At 45.4% G+C, this 13,493-nt stretch overlaps 1 protein-coding gene across 1 annotated transcript in view; it reads left to right on the forward strand.

Annotated features, from left to right (window-relative positions):
• BLTP2 (bridge-like lipid transfer protein family member 2) overlaps window positions 1-13,493 on the forward strand; it is a 604,102-nt gene that overhangs the window by 554,234 nt on the left and 36,375 nt on the right. Inside the window, exons 35-38 of the mRNA XM_086955158.1 lie at window positions 827-962; window positions 10,187-10,317; window positions 11,079-11,180; window positions 13,351-13,485. Of these exons, the coding sequence (XP_086811284.1) occupies window positions 827-962; window positions 10,187-10,317; window positions 11,079-11,180; window positions 13,351-13,485 (504 nt within the window). The remainder of the gene's footprint in view (window positions 1-826; window positions 963-10,186; window positions 10,318-11,078; window positions 11,181-13,350; window positions 13,486-13,493) is intronic.

The following is a 13,493-nucleotide window of genomic DNA, read 5'->3' on the forward strand; positions in this document are numbered from 1 at the left end:
GAACAAGGGGGTCTTCTCCACCTACTTCCTCATACCAAAGGTAGACGGAACCTTACGTCCAATTCTAGACCTAAGTTTCTTAACCAGATTCATAATAACTCAAAGGTTCAAAATTACATCACTCCAAGAGGTCATACCACAGCTACAAGAAGGAGATGACATTGCAACCATCAGCTTAAAGGACAATTACTTGCACATCCCCATCAACAGCAAACACAAACATCTCCGCAGGTTTATGATCGACAAAACTCACTACCAGTTCACAGTGCTGGCATTCGGACTCAAATCTGCACCAAGGGTTTTCACAAAATGCCTGGCAGCAGTAGCATCACACTTAAGGAGACAGGGAATACATGTTTACCCGTACCTTGACGACTGGCTGGTAAAAGCAAAATCGTGCAAGTGGCACATGGAAGTAGTGATACAAACACTAGCCCAACTGGGGTTTTCAATCCATTGGGAGAAATCATCAATAGAACCAGAACAGGCACTGACACTAGTGAATTAGGTACAGGTCTTGATCTTTGAGTGTAGTTGCGTGCCAGATGCTTCCAAGCCACTATACTATATATACGCAGCAAGCAAGTTACTATCAGAGGTGAGGGATCTGTAGAACTTTGAGCGTGGTAGAAGTGAAAACTGGCAAGATGGGAATAGTGGTTTATTTCCTTCATGGGTGCCAGGGGGGTGGTAGATACAGGGCTGTTTATTTTTGTCAAGCTGTACCTGTTTTTTTGATGGTCCAAGTTGATCACTAGTTAGGTACTGAAATAATACGGAACACTGGCTGATCATATCATAATATATGTCTCTTCACATACTCCAGGTGAATGTGGTACCTCTGACAATCCAGCTCACACTGCAGTTCTTCCACAGAATGATGGGCTTCTTCTTTCCAGGCCGAAACGTGGAAGAGGAAGATGTTGGGGATGAAGAAGATAAATCTAAGCTTGTAACAACTGGTAGGTAAAGAGACTTATATAAGTATCCATGTACCACTGTAGTAGGTCACCTTGTGTGAGAGGACTGCTAAAAGAATCTGTTCAAAATGCTCTGGTGAATGTGATTAGAATGGCAATGTGACCAAGGTAACCCTGTGGGAATGGACTGGACAGTAAATGCGCTACACTTTACCCTGTGTGAGAAGTTGGGTGGCAATAAGCTGGTCAGTCACTTTGCTCCTGGCAATGTCTCGCTAGTGGGTGGGAAGAGAAATTGTTGCAAGTGACCCACTATAAACGATGTATCCCTTGTGTAAACAATAAATGGAGCTGGTTTGTTCAGGTTTCCAGTTTAATGTCCCTGTGCCACGGATAAATACTAAACGGCTTCATCTGGTGCTTGTGTATGCAAAGAGGGAGAATGACAGTGTGTATGATGTCCGTGATTGTCTTTGAGAAATACTGATGCTGAGTTCTGCATCTGGCGGTGTCACAGAAGGATACTGTAGGTTGTCTCTTTAGAGTCTAAGTGAACCCTCTCGCCTGCCATCAGGCTCCTGGCGGGCTCTGAACACCTGTTATCTCGCTGCCTCCTGTTATGACTGCCTCCTTTTGCTCTGGTCATTGCCCTCTTGCATTCTACTTTTGAATTTCTGCCTTTTGCCTTCTTGTTTTACCTTTTGCTTTCTTGTTTTACCTTTTGCTTTCTTGTTTGCCTTTTTGCCTTGCTCGTTTTGCCTTTTCTCATCTTGCCTCCTTCCTGTGGTGCCCAATTCCCCTGCTTTTTCCTGCTCTTTTCTCTCCTCGCACGCCCCTGCTGCCTCGCCTGCAATTCTTTCCGACCTCCCGCTAGCCCAGCCCACCGCCACCTAGCGGACCTCCCATGACCTCCACAGGTCCTGCTCGGAATCCGGGCGATGCTCAAAGGGGTCTACCTCTTGACATCCCCAACTCTGACACACAACGAACAGAGTATTGAGGCGATCAAGTGAGGGAAAGGGATTAGGGTAGGAACCGGGGGGAATGGGATACCTGCAAACAGAAAACACATAGATTAATACAGGTCTACATATCTGACTACCCTCATAGGATCTCACTAAGGTGATTAGTACCTGCAAAACAAGTTCCGCCTGCCGTGGTGTTCCTATATCAAAACTCTATACCCAGTAGTGATACAGCTTGCAGGAGGAAAATTGACCTAAAGCACACTGGTTAACACTGCATTCAACCCACCTTCATTTCGCGTTAAACACCTCCCTTACACATACATACCCTTTGTGTCGCATTCCCAGCAAAAAATAAAGCATGAGTAATGAAAAATTAAGGAAAGTGTCAATACACTAGTACAAAGTTATGAGGAGCCGAAAAGCAATGTCCTGAATCCTTGCTCCAAAGAGGTCAGTAAAGAGCAAGCGCCAGGAATTCTTAGGCGGAGAGCAAAATAAGAGCAGCCATCCCAGAATCCATGAAAAAGTTCAGACTCTTAATTAAAGTTGGTAGAAATGAAAAAAAAAACATAGACTCCTTGGTTGGAACTTAAACAAATAAATCACACAGGTGTCTTAACTGTCAAACCTCGTATGCTGAGACACAATGTTATAGGCTTTTAAAGTGCCCGCAAGCAGTACTTTCCCAGGCCGCTTCTCACCGTGTCTTTTTGCCCAGCATTGTTCCCTGAGACAAGAGGCAACTCGAGCCCGAGTGGCACTTGGACCCCAACAGCCGTTGGAGCCACTTCCTTGACATAGACGATATGGCTCCAGAAAACTCTGACGCGCCTCTTACCACGAGAGTGCTTTCCTCAGTGCCGGCCACTGAGAACGAATTGGCACGTAACTACAACGGCTCTCCTTGCGTGAACCAGCAGGCAGCCGTAATTGTCTTCAATCGGCTACCACCTCTCAGCGTTCCAGGGCGGAAAATCCAAAACATGCAGCAGCATAAAGAAATGGTCCTTCACGTTCAGAATTACGCACGGTGCCAAACGTGCAAGTTCGCCTAATGTACCAGGCGGCCACTTCCTCTAAAAGGCCTTCTGGAACTTGTAGATCAGGTGGTATTTTTCTTCGTAACGAAACGTATGGCAGGAGTCAGACCCTGACATGACCTACTTAATGGAGCCCTCCCAGTCCAGGAACCCTTGCTCCCAAACCAACCACAGGTAAAATGCCACCGTCCTTCACACCTCAACTATGGATAACCCAGTGAACATTGCTGCCATGCTACAAAACACTATACGGTAGGACCATTCTCCTGCACCATATGCACCTTCTTTTGCACCAGCACAACCACCGTCACGCCACAAAGCCCCACTCTGGCCTAGTCAGTCAGCCTGGCCCCCTTCACCTCAGACGCTGTCAACCTCATCTGTTGAGTTCCAAAAGGAACCTCACTCAATCCCTCTTTATTCAACGCCTACATTACCCCACCCTCCATCATCATCTGTGCTTTTAGAATCAACATCACTTTGAACTCCCCATGACCAGTCAAGTGAAGGCAGTCTCCCTCTCCTACTTCCACAAAATCAAGCGGCCAAGATGCTGAAGAAAATCTTCTAATGGCTCCCCATCAACATTTGCAGAACCGTCACCCAAGAACTCTTCACCTGCAAGCTGGACTATGACAACCCACTCTATGTTGAAATAAACATTTAACTCGCCAGACGCCTCCAGACCATACAAATCTTAGCCGACAGGCTCACCTTCATCCCCATAAAAACCTTACACAACATTGGCCCCACATACCTCACCAACCGCAGAAAACGTCCACAAACCTGGCAGACACCTCCACTCAGACGCACTCCTCCTTGTACACCAGCCCGCATACGCAGAACCAGATCTGGCAGTTGAGCCTTCTCCTACCTCGTTCCTAAAACCTGGAATGACCTGCCCCTGCACATCAGAGCTGCATTCTCAGTTTCTGAATTCAGCAAGAAACTGAAGACCTGGCTCTTCACCTTGCACGACCCTGACTCAGCCTAAACAGCTCCTGCTTCGGTGCCCGTTTACTCTCCTGGGTGAGTTGTGTGCTATACAAATATACATAACATAAGTGTCTCTCTGGTGTTCACAAAGGGGATGGCTGTGGTTGCTGCCCATCTTCGGCCGTTAGGAGTACCAGTCTTCCCCTACCTCAACTGACTGTTGAAGGTGAGCACGTCACAGTCTGTTGGAAACCACCTTCTCCATTTAACCAGCCAAAGTCACACCTGACTGCTACACAGAGGCTTCCTTCTACCTGCACAATTCTGGATGCAGCACTCTTTTGGTGCCTCATTCCAAATCAATGAGTCTAGGACATACGGGCTATGATCTCGTTGTGAACCGGCTGGCAGGATCTTTGGATGCTAGGTTAGACAAACTCAGCGGATCACAAATGGCAGCTACATACAGAGGTGGCGCGGGTGTCTGTCAACAAAGTTGATATCCATGGCTCATCCTGCTCGCCACCTCTGAGCTCACCCTGTGTCAACACGTTTGCTCGTTGGAGTTCCCCAGAAGACTCTGTCTGAGACTCATTCCGCCTAGAGTGAAGCCTGGGACTCCTTTATGCCTTCCCTCTTCTACTTCTCCTGCCCAGAGTGCTGAAGGAGATCAGGAACGACCAGGCTCAAGTCATCTTGGTGTCCACGGATATAGCCAGGTGACTGTGGTAGATGGAAATTCTGCCCATGAACATCTGTCCTCTAATCAGTCTGGGACTTCCAGAGGAACTTCTGTTGCAGCAGCAAGGCAGGTTCCTGCACTTTGGCCTCCCCACTATGCTCTTCAATATATGGAGATTTATCAGTGATGGTTGATTTCCTTCAATCTTCCTCCTGAGGTCATTGATGTGATTTTCACAGCCAGGTGTCCTTCAATGAAATCGGTGTATGCCAAACGCTGGGATAAGTTTGTGGGTTGGAGCTGCACCAGTCAGACAGACTTGTTGCTAGCCAAATGTTGAATATCATGTTGTTCTTTTCAACTTTGGCCCAGCAAGAACTTGGTGGGCACTGTTAAAGGTTACCTGTTGGCCCTTTCGGCCTTTTTATGTTTGCCAACCAGCGTCCTTTTTTAAATCGCATGTTTCTGTCTAAATCTTTTGTGATGCTAAGGAAGGACTTAAATTTGGTTCTCACTTCCTTATAGTGCACCCCTTTTGAGCCAGTGCATAATAGCACATATTGACTTTTGACCTTCACCTGTCTTTCTGGTCGAGATAGCATTGTCGTGTCATGTGAGTTAGCTTCAAGCCCTCTTGGGCCAGCCACCTAACACCACCTTTTTTCCAGACAAACTGTTGTTAAAAACTTGAGCTTCATACCTGCCGAATGTTAGTCATGATTGTCATGTCGAACACACCATCACTCTTCCAACCTTCTTTGCTGCATATCATCCCTCAAAAGAGGAGGTGAGACTTCATTGCTTGTACCACAAGAGAGCACTGAGCTTTTACATTGATCATACCAAGGACAACCAGGTGGATGATCAGCTCTTTGTGGGAGTCTCTATAACAAAGAAAGGCATGGTGGTGCGGAAGCAGACCCTATCACGATGGATAGTCCTCTGTGTTGAGATGTGCTGCACATTCGCTAAGAAACAGACTCCAGTGGATGTGACGGTTCATTCCACCAGGCCGCTACCACTGATTTGGCACAAGGAGGGTCTGTTCCGGATATCTGTCAGGCTGCTACATGGACTTCAGTGCACACATTCACAGAGCACAATTGCCTTGAAAGTTGGGTCTGTCAAAATGTCATTTTGTGGAAAGGCTTTTTGATCTGAGCCTTTCTACAGACCCACCATTTTGGGAGATTCTGCTTCGGTATCTATTTACAAGTTGAGGAATCTGTGGTTAGAAGTATTCATCATAACATACTTTCTGGTGAATATTCTATCTAAGCACACATTCCTCACCACCTCCCCATTCTGTGGAATGGTCTCCCTTTTCATCTGAAAATATCCCAATTTAGGAATGTGCACACTGGTCCTTATAATATGCTGATAAGCAGTGCATCTGAAGGTGCAGATAAGGTCACGAAAGAAACTGACGCATGCGTTGGTGGTCCCTCTATACCAGGGGTCTTCAAGCTGGGAGGCTGGCCCCACTAGGGTGGCCTAAAGTGATCCCAGGTGGGTACCAGGCTCTGGCCTTTTGAAGCATTATGCTGATAACAGACAGTGCTTTGTTTTAAGCTGAGTGGCACTAAGCCACTCTGTAAATGGCCATCACTAACTTGTTTTGTCATTTATATATATCCTATCTATATAGTTGGGAGTATTTGTCAAAAGGGAAGGGACTCAAAATATTCTTCAAAATCCCCACCCCCTAGTAATCACACTGTCGACACTTGTATGCGTTAGTGTGGCCTGTCTGACCAGAATTGTATATTTGGCAATCATGCATTTGAAAACTGTAACATAACTTAACTGCTATGTTTAAATAAGTATAGGCATATTTAAACATTGCCAATTGAATAGAATAATTGGGAAAGAATCTGAGGAGGGCCCTGTGATTTTTTTTCATGGGGGGCAGCGTTAATAAGTTTGAAGATCACTGCTCTATATGGCTCTGCTTGTCACTTCTGGAGCGGAACGAGGTTGTCACAGAGTCACACGACAATACTTACTGCCATGCAGCAACATTGCTTTTAAATCAGGCTGTTAGGGTCTGATTTAGATCTTGGTGGGACTCTCATCATCCCTCTGCGGTAGGCTGGCTGAACCTCCGTCCGCATCAACAGATGCTGTGTACTCACAGCGACGCAGCATACTCCTCTGCTGGCTTACAGTACTCCGTCGCAGTCAGGCCGGCGGGTTTTCGCCGAGCCTATTTACATTTCTCGGTTGTCCTAGTGGTGGTTTTCTGATGGAGTGAGTCCCTGGTGGCAGGGAGATTGGTAAAGGCTACTTATTAATGTGTCACTGCAAATATATGTTGTGTTTGCTTCAAAAATATATGTAGGTAATGTGCATAGCACACAGTCTACACACACACTATTGAATACACGCCCTCAAGCACAACACCCGTAACCACAACATAATTTTTTTAAAGTGTCAATACAGATAGTTGTTAACTGAGCACTAATGTATTACACATAAAAAACAAAAATTGGATGTAGGAGCAGTGTAAAAATACACAAGGTTAATTGTCAACACACGATTCATAGTAAGACAAGTGTAAAAGAATCTTACCTTACATACCGGCGTCAACTGAATTGATTAGCATTGTGTTCAAATAGAAGCAGCAAAGGAAGTACCTAGACAATGGGGTTCAAGATGGAAACTGAAGTGGGAAACTGAAAAAAGGAATGTTTCTACCTCATTTCCTTTCATTCCGCCAACACAAAGTAGAAAGTAGAAGGTATCCCCGCCACAGTTTCCTATATGGAAAGGCACATCGTGATTGACCCAGCAGTAACTTTTGCTGTACTCCCATCGACATCCGCTTTTGCCTATGTTGCCGTTGCTGTAGGAGGAAAATTCTGCCTGAGACGACGGCACATCAAAATAGAGCAGGTGGACCGCCAATTATGCAGGCAGTGAAACCGTCAAAAAAGTGACAGCGGGACAAGACCAGCCAGCATCTAAATCAGGCCCATAGTCTTTTTCTGGAAGTCAAAATCAGCGGCCCAAAGTAGCAGGCTGTCTGATAGGCGTTGAACGAGAAGCTATTTGTTGTGGCTGGAAAACCTCCAAGCGAGAACATTTTAATTTTGCTCTGAGGGAAGTCCTCTTGCCTGTCAAATACTTTTGTCGCCTTCGCTTCGTCAAGATTTATACCTTCAGATTTAGTCTTGTTTTCGGTGCATGAAGTTATCAAACTGAGCAAGGCTGTGGGCTGTGTCCTGATTTGGTGCTGTGGAAATGTTTTGAGTGGGGCAATCTGTTTCTTCAGCCCAGAGTGGTTGCGCCTTGAGTAAATCGACTTGGCATGTTTGTCCTGTGCGTCCGGACGTCTTGAAGTCCACAACTTGTTTAAGTGTGAGGTTTTCGGGAGTGATAGGACAAGTCCCTTGAGACACAGTCAAAGGTCCCAGGACCTCAGAAACAGCACTTGGACATCATGGCTCACTCCAGCAGAGGCCTCAAGCAGGGCCAGTGCGTATGTTACGCTGGGCACTTCAGGAAAAAGGACTTGCAGCTTGTTGTGTACCTGTAGCCACACAAGAGGTCAGCCACTTATTTGTCCTGGATATGAGCAGGTCCAGCTGTTCGGGTCTCCTCATAAGTCTCAGACAGCAAATGCATTCCTTCTGTTCTTTCACAGGTCCAGAGTATTCTGAAGAATGGGTCTTCAGGTGCCACATTTATGACTGGCCCTAGCTTGTGGGTGGGGGTGACTCCTGACCCCTCCCTAACTAGTCGGCTAAAGGTATCCACTCTTGCAGCAGTTCCTGTGTGCCCTATTGCAAACAATCCCACAGTTCCTATCACTCACTAAAACCAACATGGAGAAACCCTTGTCCCCTTGAGCAAAACCTATGCCCCACGCAGTGTGGTCAGAGTAATCAGCAGACCCTCCTCTGTGTTCACTCCGAACCTGTTCTGGGGGCAGCTTTCCCTCTCTGGGTTTGGCGTCTGCCTGATGGGAGGACAAAGGAAGTGGCCTGTTTTGGTGTCATCTGATGCCTGCTTGTGATTAGGGAGGACAGTGTGAAGTAAACTACTTTCCTGAGCACAGCCCAACTGGTCTTTCTGCCAGGGGAGCAACATCACCTCATTGTTTCTGCTCTGGGAGCAATGTTCACACCTCATCAGGACTAAGCACTCACTGGACCACTATTAGAGACCTAATGCAAATTAGCCTATGGGAGCTTCAGGCAGGTATAATGTAACATTCTAAAATTTACTTTTTCTCAATATTTATTAACACATCCTACTTTACCATGGAGTGGTGCTTTGAATAAATTATAAAAACAGTGGTTTACTCATATTACCACCTTGTCCCAATCCAGAGATAATAGAATTAATAGTTAGCATAGCTTCCCAGTGTTTCATCATAGGCCAGCCTTTCTACAGTGAAAATAGCTTTTAGGTGCTAGTCACTGTAAGGACATGTTCACATTACAATTGTATAAATTTTCCTTTTAAATGCTATGCCCTGTGAGATACAAGGCCTACATAGGAGTGACTTATTACAAAATGTATGTTTTCTCCCGCAAAAAGTTTTTTTTTGACAGGTTAGGCTGCAGTTTTATACCATGCACCCTGCCCTGTGAGCTATTAGGCCTACATAGTAGTGACTTAATAATATTTAAAAGTGTGGTTTTCTCCTGTCAGAAAGGGCCATTTTAACTGATCGGCTGCAGTTTTAAAAACTGCAGCAGCTGGGTTACAGACGTATGCCTGGTGGCCTATTTGTCGTGGCACAGTATTTCTGTAGTCCATAAGTGATGTTTACCACTCCATGCCATGAGTGTATTTCATGAAACCATAAACCATGACCTTTTATGAAAGTTAAATAGGCCAATTAGGAGCAAGCCAACTTCGATATGTTTTAGTGGTCAGAGCTCATGACCTGGGTCCTGGTTAGCAGAGCGTCCCTGTGCAGAGTAACTAGAAACAGCATCAGCCTACAAAAAATGGGAGTTACCACTCAAAGAGAGACACTTTCCCTCAAATATGTATTCAGCTTGTAGTGCTGTAGATCCACATGCGACCCATCCCGCTCTCTGGCATGCAGGTCTGTAGAAGATGAATTGCAACAATTTTTTTTACAAATCTTCAGCTAGCACAAGTTTAAAGAGCCCAGCACTATATGGAAGGAAAGTGCACAGCCGGTGAATACAAAATAGTGATAGTGGTAGTCTAATAGATAAAGTTAAGTAAGGTTTTCCTTTCAGTCTTTATTTAGTAGTGATGAAGTCCTAAGAGAGAAGCTTGAATGCACTTGCGAAACCTGACAAACATTTGACTTGAGAATAGAGGGAAGACCAGATTGGTGCTGAGTTGGTGGATTACTGTCCTCAGAGGGTGCATGGAGAAGAATCAGACTCTAATTTAACCCTGAAGAGCACAGGGAATAGTAAACAGAAACTATTATGAGACACACATTGAATGTTTGGCACACTGAAGACTTCTTTCAGGTTGAGTTTGTGAAATGTTAGACTTGGAGTTTGTGTTTTGTTGCTCTGTTCCTTCTTGGTGAGGTTTTGTGCTGGGTGTGTGTCTTACCAACCCTTCCTTTGCCACAACGTCCAAAACATGGCCTTCATTTGATCGTTGTTCCCTGTAGGTAATAATCCCTTCCTCTAACCCTAGGCATGCCTGTGGTGAAGCCTCGTCAGCTGATTGTGGCTGATGATACAGTTTCACTGAGTTCAGCTAAAGGAGTCACTCAGGGTCTGAACCGCACAACTGGGGTCAGGAGGTCATTCCGCAAAGCGCCAGAGGTAAGACAGTTGTGCTCCTTCCAGGTGTTGTTGTTAGTAAAGTCAAATGACACTAAGTTAATTTTATAATCAAGGGGTCTGGTCACTGGTCTTGTTCCTTGGGCAAACCATGGTATCCATTGTTTGTACCTAATCACCAGTAGATGGCAATGGATAAACCCTTTTCTGATAATGAATGTTACTGATGTGTGTGCATTGCCTCATATATGTGCTCCTTATGTCTCTCTAATATACAGTGCTGCATATATCTTCTACATGTGATGTGGGCATTTCTGTGCTGAAAGGCCGTGTTTTGTAAGTTATTATATGCTGCTCACTGTATTTTGCGTTGTATTAGATAGCAATGGGTCTGGTTACTGTATAGAATACTGCGCTGGATGACTGGCTTCTGGAGACTGTATTGTGGCCACTGCATAGCAGCAACCTCAGGTGATTGTATCTTGGGTTGCACTGAATGGCATTGGGCTCTGATCACTGTATATTGTGCTGTTATCAAAGGCTCAGATGAAATTTATGTTATGCAGCACTGGATGTCAGTCAATGCTTGTGGTTGTATATTGTGTTGCTATCGGTGGCTCAGGTGGTTCTGTTTTGTACCACATGGTGAGACAGTGACTCTATATTGGGTCTCACTCTGGGGGATTGTGCACTCACGACTGTTCTTAGCTGCTTTGGATGACACTGGGCTTTAGTGAATATATGGTGTGGCACTTGATGTTTTTAATTAATTGTAAACGCTCCTTTATGTTTTCTTCCCACAGTATCCTGTGGATGACCTCGATAAGATGAAGGAGCGAGCTGCCATGAATAACTCCTTCATCTACATCAAGATTCCGCAGGTGCCTCTGTGTGTCAGCTACAAGGTTTGTTCCTTGGGAGTGGCTTTCATGACAGTACATTAGGATGCTCACACATCTGCCCTTGATTTCATGTTTAGTCAAAGGATTGCTTAGATGCGTAAATAGAGTTTGTTTGTATGTCTTGACTTTCCACAGATGTTAACATATATTATTGTACATGTATTTATGTATTTATTATTCAGCAGCTATGTATTCCACTCTTCAACACTTTAAAATTACTTTTGATGTGCATTATGCAACTCCAAGTATCTTTCTTATAGTGCATATGTAGCCGTCATCCATTCCCAGACAGATAAAATGAGCATGCTTAAATGCTCACTGAATGCCAAAGATGCACTGAGAGCCTGAGCTATGGCATGTAGGGTTTTCTGTATTGTGCTGGGCAATGTGGTGCAGGCCGTTCTGCACACTTCGCTTTAATTCATATGTACTACACCTCCTTTGGATCCAGTACCCACCACTCCTCTAGTAGAACCTTGCCCTGTTATACGCCTCTAAGACTCCCACCCATTAGTACTCCCTGTTGATACATGGCCTACACGGCTAGTCATAATACTGGCTTCCAACACAGCCTACTGATTCATTAACTGCCACACTACCCACTGATCCCCAGCCTGCTGCACGCTTGTTGGCCTTCTTTCTGAGAACTCTACCAATTCTACCTCACCAATTGAGGATGCTGTAGAAGCTGCTATTCCCTAGCCAACCATATGTCCTCCAGATCCCTGGTCCACATCACTCCTTTGCGATCTCTAGTTTTCCAAATGCTCTGCTTGAATCCCTGTCTGCTGCATGCCCTGCCAAATACTGTTATAAATGGGTCTGTGAACATCCAGCCTCGTTCATTCCCTTCTGATCCTCTTCTCTTAGTAGAGAGGTGTGGCTCACTGGTTAGAGGCGGCAGACCCGGAGGCTGAGAACGGCCCGGGACCAGGGTTCGATTCCCGACGCGGCAGGGTCGAGGACCAGGGTCAGCGGACTGATAATTCTCGCCTCGGTGCCCACTTTGGGCAGTGATCACACTCGGTAACTCTGGGCATTAAGCTTGCCTCATCTCTACAACGGCCCCCCACAGACGCCGGGGATGCCTGGCTTCACCTTGGAGATACCCAGCATGGGACCATCTCACAGGGAAAGCCAGGACGGGTTCCCCAGCGGTCATTCGCGCCAGGATACTCCGGTAGTAATTGAGCGCGCTATAAAACACCTTACATTATGCCCAAAAGATCCCTGGCCCACTCCATACCCAGCCAGGCACAGCCCACTATTCGCTGAACTGTTGTCACTTCATGGCCTACACATCAGTTCTTAATTTGAGCTGGTTTGAGGGTGGGACTCACAGGCACTCATTCTTGGGGACCAGCACTTATTTTTCCTCAATAGCCTTTGACCCTGAGCAAGAGAGAGAAACATAAGAGGGGGGAAGTAGGAGGAAGAGAGACAGAAAACTTGACAAAGAAGGCAGGGGTGAAAAATAATTTGCAAGAGTGAGATAAAGGGGAAGGCATTGTCTGGTAGTAGATGAAAGAGGCATGAAGTGCCTTGATATTTGCCACTCCTGACATTCAAAAGGTGCTGACTGCTTGATTGTGAGCACAACTTTAGGCCAGTATACGTATTCTTTTACAAATTAAGCAGTGTATGTGCACAGTATCACATACACTGCTGGTCACCAACCTGTTGCATGTCATGTCATTCCCTGACCCACAGCATGCCTTTCTTTATCCTTGCCCTTTTTAAGCCATTCTTACAAAACCCACTGACACAGGTCCATGGTTAGTCACCTAAGTCTGATGATTCCTAAACATATATAAGGCATAACAATCCCTGTCTGTATTGTTTGATTTTCCTGAAATCATGCTGTCTACTTGCTGTCACTCCGTGGAGCATCTCCAATATAGAAAAACACCAATATAGAAAGCATCTAAAAGCTTTACATTTTCACTATTTAATCTCATTTATTCATTTTACAGCACCCTTGACTGACCTTCTGATGTACAAAAATATATAAAATCAGAAAAATGAAGACTCCCTGCTCTGGCCAAGAGGCTTATTTCAATTGCTCAGTATATATTTGATATATTGTGAAGAGGTTCTTTCATTAGCTGTGTTTCTCTTTACATTGGGGTGCTGCATATATACCAAATCTTTAAACTTACTGCCCATTCCACAGGGTGAGAAGAACAGTGTGGACTGGGGAGACCTCAATCTGGTGCTACCTTGTCTAGAGTACCACAACAACACATGGACATGGCTGGACTTCGCTATGGCTGTGAAGCGAGACAGCCGCAAGGCCTTAGTGGCTCAGGTATGCTG

Source organism: Lissotriton vulgaris, chromosome 2_1 (assembly GCF_964263255.1).
Source record: "Lissotriton vulgaris chromosome 2_1, aLisVul1.2, whole genome shotgun sequence".
Classification (NCBI taxonomy): Eukaryota; Metazoa; Chordata; class Amphibia; order Caudata; family Salamandridae; genus Lissotriton; species Lissotriton vulgaris.